Source organism: Pinus tabuliformis, chromosome 7 (genome assembly GCF_031772625.1).
Source record: "Pinus tabuliformis cultivar Carrire ecotype Pingquan chromosome 7, CPIR1, whole genome shotgun sequence".
NCBI classification, from domain to species: Eukaryota; Viridiplantae; Streptophyta; class Pinopsida; order Pinales; family Pinaceae; genus Pinus; species Pinus tabuliformis.
The window spans coordinates 484,059,380-484,068,717 of record NC_142293.1 but is presented as its reverse complement, the minus strand read 5'-3'; the positions used below and the strand labels follow the sequence as shown (position 1 = coordinate 484,068,717).

Below are 9,338 nucleotides of genomic sequence, written 5' to 3'. Positions count from 1 at the left end.
ACTTCACTTTCATATAGATCAAGCTTTTAAAACAATAACCCAATATTTCAGATCTTAAGATATTCAATTTGCAAAAGATACCTAGCCAAGTGATCTCCTTTGCTTTATATAGCCAAGCTCCTCCTAAAATCATGGATCAATACCATAGATAACCAATACCTGGGGCCCAAAAACATGGGGCTCAATAATAATAATAATATAAAACAATACCATGGGCCAAAACCATAGAATCAAGAGCGGCGGGCTAAATACCATGGGCCAAACATAGGAAACCCCACGTGAACGCGCTTCTCTACCTTGAAGTAAGTGAAACTGGGGGTACGCACTTTCTGAATGGGTGACTTGCGTGTTTGGCCGCAGTCCCTTTACGGTTTACGTGCGTGTACGCATCTTCTGAACTGTTCTCCTGCGTACTTCTTAAATTTTCAACATTTTGAGAGCCTGATCAGAGCATTGCCACTTGGGGGTGTTGCCATCAAGTACAACATCTGTAACATAGAGCCATACCAGAATCATAATGCCAACAGCTGCAACACTATAGTGGTCTCCCTCAAGGCCCCTTAGAGGTTGAGCTTGAGCATAGTTTCCTTGGTCATCACATTGATTTAAACCCCAAGGTAAATCAAGGCATTAGGGACCATAATGCTATCAATCTGTACATCCACCACTGAGCTACCATGATCTAGGTACTTTAGGGAGACCACCCTCCAAAGAATTAGATCAAACAACTTCCCAACAACATTGATAGTGGGGTTATCTCTCCTTCTTCTCCCAGTTCTTTTAAAAACGTATTCCTTCATAAGCTTGATGTAGATGTGGACATCTTTTATGGCTTAAAGAAGGGGTATTTTGACACAGAAGTTATTCAATTTTCCAGAATTTTAGCCTCTTCCAGGGTGTGTTGTTTAGGTTGGAACAACCTTTCAAGATAGGGAGGTGCACTAGCTTTAGGGATAATATCTTTATTCTCTTTTTCAAGTTGTTTAGGTGGAGAAGGTGGGTAACAATTTGGATGTACCTTCCCAGACTCAACGTTGATCTCTTGTATTTCCACAACATAAGAAGGATAAGATGTCTCCCCACTATAAACCTGTTGTGATTACTTATTTTTGAGGTTTGTATTGGGTTGGGGAGGAATTTAAGGTTGCTTAGGTAGGTTATGGTGAGGGATTTATGGTTGAGGTTGAGGACGAGGCATTAAGTCTGGAGGATGGGCTACTTGAGGCCTCCATCGTTGTGAGGGGTTGTCCCATTGAGGAGGTTAAGGTGGATATGGCTGGAAAGGAGGATTAATAGGCTTAGGAGAGTATTGAGGAGTATAAGACCATGGAGAGGGTATGGACCATGGTGGATGATTGAAAGGGTACCAAAGATGGAAAGGTGCATTTTTATCTGGATTATAAGGAGGATAACGTGCACCTTGCATGCCTTGTTAATATGGCCAAGGGCCTCGGGGTCTCCTTTGGTTAATGAAGCAAAGTTTCTCAAAACAATTTTTTGCCCCTTATTATATAAATTTTAGGCCTGGTGGATAGGGACATCATTCTATTGCATGATTTTCCTCATATATAGAGCAGTCTTCTATGACGTTTAGTGGGCATTCATTTCTCGGATGCCTCCTAGTGCATCTTGGGAAAAAGATAACTAGTTCCCTTTCTTCTTCCTCTTGCTTCTACATAGTGTCCAACGATAGGGAAAATGTATGCAACATTTCACTTTTGATATCCTCCAACATAATCCCTATATCATGTTTGATGGTTGATGTAGAGGGAGACGAGTTGACCAGGCCTTGAATAAACCTACATTTTTTCCTAATAGCCCTAGAATTATTCTTGAATATTATCTTGATGTCTTCATAAGGTAGCTCGTAAATGTCTCCTCCAAGTAGGATGTTGAGGGTCTCCATTACATCTTCCTTGATCCCTCGGAGAAGTACTAGCTTGAGTGACTCACAGTGAAGGGTATAGTTAGCCCTCCTATAGTTGAGTTGGAATGTTTCCTCATAGTCCTCTAAGGATTCATCTAGTCCTAAGTTATTCCTAAAGATTCCCTCTTTTGTCTCTTTAGACTGACAATAACCCTTGTAATTCTCATTAAAGTCTTGTTGAATTTGTGCCCAAGTAGTGATGTTGCCTCGAGCTTCCATCTTTGAGGGTGGATGGAAACAACTGCAGCTTCTGTTTATTAGAGGTATAGTCACAGGTCCTATATAAAACAATAAATTTAAACATGAATGTGTTAGGGCCCTCAAATGTTAGACCATAGAAGTGTGGAAGGGAAGTAGGGATTATATTCTTCATTTTGGCATCGTAATTGATTTCTCGGATAGGAAAGAACTCATTCTGTTCATTTTCAACCATGGTTTGGGTAGGTGAGACGAGTTGTTCCTCCCATACGGGTTCGTCAAAAATTTTAAGTTGCTCACCTAGAGGGTTTTCTAACTCTCGTGTAGTGAGAAAGGGAAGTTCAAAGTCACCAAAGAAGAATGATAGTTGGTTGCTTGAAGGGGTTTGGGTTTTTGGCAGGAATTTTTGTTGATATCCCTACTTCTACGAGACATGAAAGCACTAGCTCTAACTTTTTTCGAGCTTTTCCCATTTTGTTAACATTTTCAAATTAATAGTACTGATGCAAAAGAGAGGAAAAAAATAAGAAACTTCTAAGTAGAAACAATACCTACTTGGACCCCTCCCCAATAGGGGTGCCAAAAAGTGATTAGCCCTGGTATTGCAACAAGAATGTTACGACTCCCAAGGCTACGAACGTAAAATTATCAACCTAGGATTCAAACAAACTTAGAGGTGACAGTGCTATATGGACTGTAAGTCAAGCTCTACTCATGTCACCTTCTGTCATTGAATCATATCAAGGCATGTAGAGACCACTCCTTCAACTAGCTTACAAAGATAATTTGTGTGAAAAGGAAAGATTCTACTCTGATTGCAGGACAATGAACATTATCCTAATTGAAGAAATGAAAGTGTCATTCATCAAATGCAAATACTAATTATAGCTACATGAAGGGAATATACTATACTAGTTTTAGAAATAAAGCATGTTATTCTACTTGCAAAACAATCAAGTCAACACTTTACTTGCATAATGTAAATCATTACTCTATTTGCAGATTACCTTGAAAGAGGAAATTTAAACTACAACACATGACTAAAAAATGTAAGAGTGTAACCTAAGAAATGAGGTTTAATATATTTGCATTGAAGAGTTTCCATTTATATTACTGAGCGTAAGATGGTTTTAGCTTTAGTAGCACAATCCTTGCTCATTGCATAAAAGAATAGTCATTGTGATTCTAATTGTTGTCTTGTACTTGTAGTGAAGAAAGAATGGGTCTAGAGTGGTCCTTGGGTATCCCTAACCATTGATTCAAAGTATGGGGGTAATTATTCAATCCCAAAATGCAAAAATCAAGATCTTAAAGCAAATCTAGCCAAGTTTAGGCAATGCTACAACAGTGCTACAGGATGCTACATGATACCTAGTTTTGCTACAAGATTTCCTTGGTCCCAAGAGCATCATGAAGGTGAGAAAGATATTTTGAAGGTAAAGGAAGGTGGATGAAGGTGTACGAAGCTCTCTTAGATCTATAGTTGACATTATTTCTTTGTTATTCCTCTTGAACTAGAATACTTGGCAATTCATTAAATGTAGATGCTTACAATTGCTATTGAATCAACTACACATTAGTATCCTACTCAATAAAAAGAAATAAAAAAAATCCTACAAAATAAAAAACCTCCAGCAGAGATAGATTTATTAGATTTGCTATTGAATCAACTACTTCATAGTATCCTAACAACCGAAAAAGAGTAAGCAATCACTCTTACAATTAAATACAAATTCACAATTCACACCAACCATAACTATTGAAAACGATACGATGACGGGCTCTTAAGTGACATAAGATACGGGGTTGAGATGACGTCTTTCCTGGAGATGCTTAACCTATCACCACCTCCAATTGGATAAAGGAAGAATAAGCCAGCCAAAGTTATGCTCGCATAACATTCTGGGGTGAATAATTGTCTTGGGGATGAGAAAGAATATTATTGAAGAAACATGCGAAAGAAATAAATTGATCCATCACTCATTGGGTATAACTGTTCAAATAGAATAATTTACTAGTAAAAGCAGTCTTGGTGGGCAGGAAAATTATAATGATTTAATATAACTTTTCAAATAAAATAGTTTTTTTAGTGAAAGCAGTCCTGATGGGGAGGAAAATTATAACAATTATTGTGGTGAGAGAAACATTTTATAATCCAGTGATTTGGAATCATTCCAGCAAAATTAGGTGTTTACTCATCAGGACCACTCTTCACATTGTATGTGTTTACTCATCAGGACCACTCTTCACATTGTAAGGTGATATGTGATTCCATTCGTACAAAGCAAAATTATTTGTTTACTCATGAGGACCATTCTATAAATACCAATGATTTTATGTTTGTAACATACGAGGCAAGGGCAAGTATACGCTGAATAGGCATTACAGTTGACAGAGAAATGAAAAATTTCGAAATTTTCGGGAGGTGCAAGAAGGGAGTTACCAAGATCGAAGGGAGGGTTATCCTTCGGAAAACGTCTCTTCTCGATGTCAAGGATATATCTGCCAGCGTTGGAGATCGTGTATTCGAGTTGCTGCAACAGAAGGTGAATTTTCAGCTCGTCAGTAGCGACCACATAGATCAAGGTGAATTGATCTGTTATTGCAGAAACGGGCCACGGTATACGTAGTCGTCCTGCTGATTTACAATGGAAATATTTGCTCCCCTCGCTGGAATACGTGAGTAAGGATTCAGAACACGGAATCAGCTTCGAGTGGGCTCCTGAGATGGGGATCCCCGGCGCTGTACTGGTGACAAACAATCACTCCAGAGAGTTCTTTCTAAAAGAGCTTTCAATTCAAATCCCCGGAAAAGGCGATATTCGTTTCCTGTGCAACTCCTGGATATATCCCAAGTGGATGAGTGTCATCTCCTCCAATCTAATCGCTGAACGAGTCTTCTTTGCAAATAATGTACATAACGTCTAATTTCGTTAAATTTACGTACGCTTTCCATCACACTCCCCGTGTGAAATGAAAATATTAATATTTATGTATCCATGTGTGCAGAGCTATCTTCCCGATGGAACGCCGTTAGGTCTGGTGGCTTTGAGGAACGTAGAGCTGGTGAGATTGAGAGGGAATGGAACGGGCCAAAGGAGTACATGGGAGCGCATTTATGACTACGATGTTTACAATGATCTGGGCGATCCTGACACCAAGAAGGAGTTAGAAAGGAAAGTGCTGGGTGGATCGCGGGAATTGCCATATCCCCGCAGGTGTAGAACTGGTCGTCCGCGTTCTAAAACCAGTAACGACCTGCTGCCCATGCGTTAGATGATCAAATTAAAGTGTATTAGAATAGAACTTACGCTTTATATATATATATATATATATATATATATATATATATATAGAATAGAACTTACGCTTTACGTGTTACGACCGTTTGCAGGTCAGGCTTTCGAGAGCTTGAACCGGCTATGCAGACTTACACAGACCTTCTATATTCCCTCAGACGAACAATTTCCGCAGGAGTGCCTTTCAGACTTCAGAGCTCATTTCCTCAAAGCTTTCTCTAAAGTAGTTATACCCGCCATAATGTCAGCTGTTAAGCCTGAGTTTGCCAGTTTGAAGGAAGTTCGTGGTCTCTATAGTAAGGGAATTTCATTTTTGACTAACATTACAACCACTTTAGCCAAAGAGGTCCTTCCCGGTCAGACGATGAAAAGGATTCTGAATACAGATGATCAAGCTATTCTCAAGTTTCCGCTTCCCACTATCATTAGCAGTGAGTTGATTAATCTCGATCAGTATTCCTAAATTTGAATTTGGTGCATTTTGAGCCCTATTAATTATGTTTGATAATTACTGAATGAAATCCGTGTCTGTGCAATAGGGGATGACGCTGCATGGATGACAGAAGAAGAGTTTGCCCGCCAGACGCTTTCTGGAGTGAATCCGATGGTCATTGGATGTTTACAAGTACGAAGCAACCGAGATTTTTACTTCTTTTTAATAATATTGTTATTATTATTATTATGACTAATAATGTCGATACGAACTTCTTATTATTATGACTACTAATGTGGATACGAACTTCTTAATGTGATTACAGAGCTTTCCACCGTCCGGCCACCTGAACGCACAAATCTATGGTTCCCAACAGAGTGCAATCACCGCTCAACATATTCTTAAAAGCCTAGATGGCATCTCGGTGGAGCAGGTATTTAGTTCCTTCAGTTAAATTGTTAATTAGATTTAATGGTTCGTTAATGATTATATACTAGTATTTTGAATATTCTTCCGCAATACAATAGACAGACAACCATTAAGCATGCATGTCCATATAGCAGGCTATTAAATCGAATCGGCTCTTTATATGGATTGGAGATTCAACGAGCAGGGACTGCCAGCTGATCTCCTTAAAAGGTAATATTATAACCACGCTGTAACTTTACTTTAATATTAGTTTGTGGGACTAACATATATATTAATGCACTGATACGGGTTCATGTCCAGGGGTATGGCTGTGCGCGATCCTACTGATAAAGTAAATGGTGTGAGGCTTGTGATAAAAGATTATCCGTATGCAGTGGACGGGCTTGAAATATGGGCGGCCTTGAAGTCTTGGGTATCCGACTACATATCGCTGTATTACAAGGATGACCAAAGTGTGGAGAGCGATAGAGAAGTTCAGGCATGGTGGAAAGAGATCGTGGAAGTGGGTCACGGAGATAAGAAGGGTGATGAGGGAGGATGGTACAAGATGAAGAGTGTGGAGGATGTGAAAGAAGGCATTACCACACTCATTTGGATCGCTTCTGCACACCATGCAGCGGTCAATTTCGGGCAGTACGGCTATGCCGGATTCATGCCCAATCACCCCAGCACCACCCGGAAACTTATTCCAGAGAAAGGATCCCCACAATACTTAGACTTCCTTCGTGACCCCGAAGCCTATTTCCTAAAAACTGTGTCCAATCCAAAGACCTGTGCCACAACCATGGCTGTCCTGGAGCTTCAATCGAAGCATTCTACCGACGAGGTTTACCTGGGGCAGGGCTCCGCCTCCGAGTGGACAGATGACTCTCGCGTTGAAACAGCATTCCAACGCTTTCGCTCCCAGCTACTTGAGATAGAGCAGAATATCAAGACTAGGAACACAGATCAAAGGTTGAAAAACCGGCGTGGCCTTGCAGATGTTCCCTACACGCTCTTATACCCAGGGACTTCCGATACTGGCGAGACAGGTGCTGGGCTTACATTTCGAGGAATTCCCAACAGCGTCTCTATATAGTATATAGTGCCTTCATCGACTCCGTCCGTTAGTTCATACATATGCACAAGTATATTGTTGTGCTACACTGTTTTCTTTATGTTTGAGTGAACTATGTAAGCGCACTCAGTATGAATCTTGTGTGCTACACTAATTTTAATATGTTTGAGTGAAATCGCAAATCCGTTGCCTTTCATAACTTAAATGTTTTGTTTAATCATAACATAAATGTTTTGTTTGATCATCCTCTATTATATAGCTGCTAATGTTTAAAATCGAGTAAATTTCTTTGATATATTTTCTTTTTTAATCTTTATATTGATTTTGTAAAAGGAAAGTTGCTAGTGTGAGTTATGTTTAGTTTCAGGGTTGTCATAAAATTCATTAAAGTTGATTTTAAAATTGGTAATTTTATTTTAGATTTGATATTTTCATTTCTTTAACTTTAAATTACATTATTAATAATGTTTTAAAAATTTAAATCTATATAATTTTAAAATTTATTTAAAAAAATACATGTTGAAAACATTTTCTTTTGAGCTTTGAGTGGTTTCCTTTAATGTTTGAATTTATTCTTCCATAAAGAATTTACCCTTTTTTTACCAAATGTGCTTTATTATAACTTTATTTACAATAAAGGGAAGCCCCTATCTTTTGATAGGATATATTGTCAAATAATTTTAGATTTTTTTATTTTTTTTTTTCATGATGTTTACCAAAAATAAATAAAAAGCAGCCACAACATATATCTAATAAAAAGTAATTTCAAAACAGTTATAAAATGTGATATTTAAATTTTTGAAATTAAAAAGTATGATTTTCTAAAATTTAAGAACAATTACAAATTATAAGGTTACATAAACTATTAAGATAATCATATTTATGCAAAATGAATTTCAAGTTGAATCTTAAGAGCCTTTACATATGTGAAAATCAAGTGCAAAACCTCCTTTTCACTATAGAGGGTAGGGGTAGGGTTAGATATATCACTTAAGGTTAACACTTGTATATTTGTTATTCTAGTATTACTTTTTTCCAAGAAATAATATTTTCTTTATTATTTATATAGGAAATATAATTTTTTGGCTAATCAAATGCACACCATTTATCTATTTTATTACTGTTATTATCATAAATTGTTGGGGTTACCAAGAAGGTCATGGTGTACATGCACATTTTCTTATATTTTTTCAGTTGTTTAGGAGGACTACTATTTATAGCATGTCTACTTTTAGTAGGTGACTTATTTATAGTAGATATATTTTTAGAGAGTGTTGCCATGAAATATGACACATGTAAATGATTAGGCAATGACATGGTAGGGACATGGCATCATAGTGCACCGCCATGGCTTTGTCCATTGGACTTATCTATTGGCCTTATATGTTAGACTTACACATAATCTTATTCCTTATCCTCCTCCTCATCTTATTCCTTACCCTCCTCCTAGAAATTTTTTCTTATTATTGGAGACCTGTTCCATTTTTGGAGTTTACAGTTACACATGCGTTGTCCCTCACATCCATAATACCATGAGAGGATATGATGGGTTTCCAAAACCATAGACTCTTAAACCACCATTTTTAAATTCCTATCTTCTAGGAATAAATGCACTTTTGAGAAGGGATTAGACCATAATTTCTTGTGGTGAAAGCTTACTTCACTTGGCTTGTGATTCTTACTTGAGTTTTCACTCCATTTCAGGATAGCTAAGCATATTTATCTCTCTAACTCCACTTTTGGCTAGATAACTCCATTCTTGGGCTAGTTACTTCGAACTATGGAGGTGGGTGGGATGGGGGTGACCGGAGTTATTTTTTCTTAAATGTGCATGTACTAAGGACCAACAACTAGTGCACATTGATTCTCTCTCTAAGAGAGTGTTATATATATATGGAATTCAATGCAATACAAGAAATTCTAAGTTGGTATCATTCTCTATTTGTTCTAAAGTGTGTTGTCTCATTCTTTCATCTTTCTCCTTTGCCTAGTGTT

At 37.8% G+C, this 9,338-nt stretch overlaps 1 protein-coding gene and 1 pseudogene across 1 annotated transcript; both read left to right on the top strand.

The window, feature by feature from the left end:
* The first annotated feature begins 4,490 nt into the window (after window positions 1-4,490).
* On the top strand, window positions 4,491-6,764 carry LOC149248123 (linoleate 9S-lipoxygenase A-like). Its single transcript, XM_089456005.1, has 7 exons — window positions 4,491-5,038; window positions 5,135-5,375; window positions 5,520-5,855; window positions 5,964-6,049; window positions 6,183-6,290; window positions 6,421-6,496; window positions 6,587-6,764. The coding sequence occupies exons 1-7, from the start codon at window positions 4,853-4,855 to the stop codon at window positions 6,619-6,621; spliced, it is 1,068 nt and encodes a 355-aa protein (XP_089312131.1). The 5' UTR covers window positions 4,491-4,852; the 3' UTR covers window positions 6,622-6,764.
* Window positions 6,765-6,833: 69 nt separating this feature from the next.
* Window positions 6,834-7,364, top strand: LOC149248122 (linoleate 9S-lipoxygenase 2 pseudogene; annotated as a pseudogene).
* Window positions 7,365-9,338: the final 1,974 nt, after the last annotated feature.

Coding starts and splice junctions, on each gene's coding strand:
- LOC149248123 (XM_089456005.1), top strand. CDS start 4,853: ATGGGGATCCCCGGCGCTGTACTGGTGACAAACAATCACTCCAGAGAG. Junction 5,376..5,519: donor TCGTCCGCGTTCTAAAACCA/GTAACGACCTGC, acceptor GACCGTTTGCAG/GTCAGGCTTTCGAGAGCTTG. Junction 6,050..6,182: donor TGGTCATTGGATGTTTACAA/GTACGAAGCAAC, acceptor ATGTGATTACAG/AGCTTTCCACCGTCCGGCCA.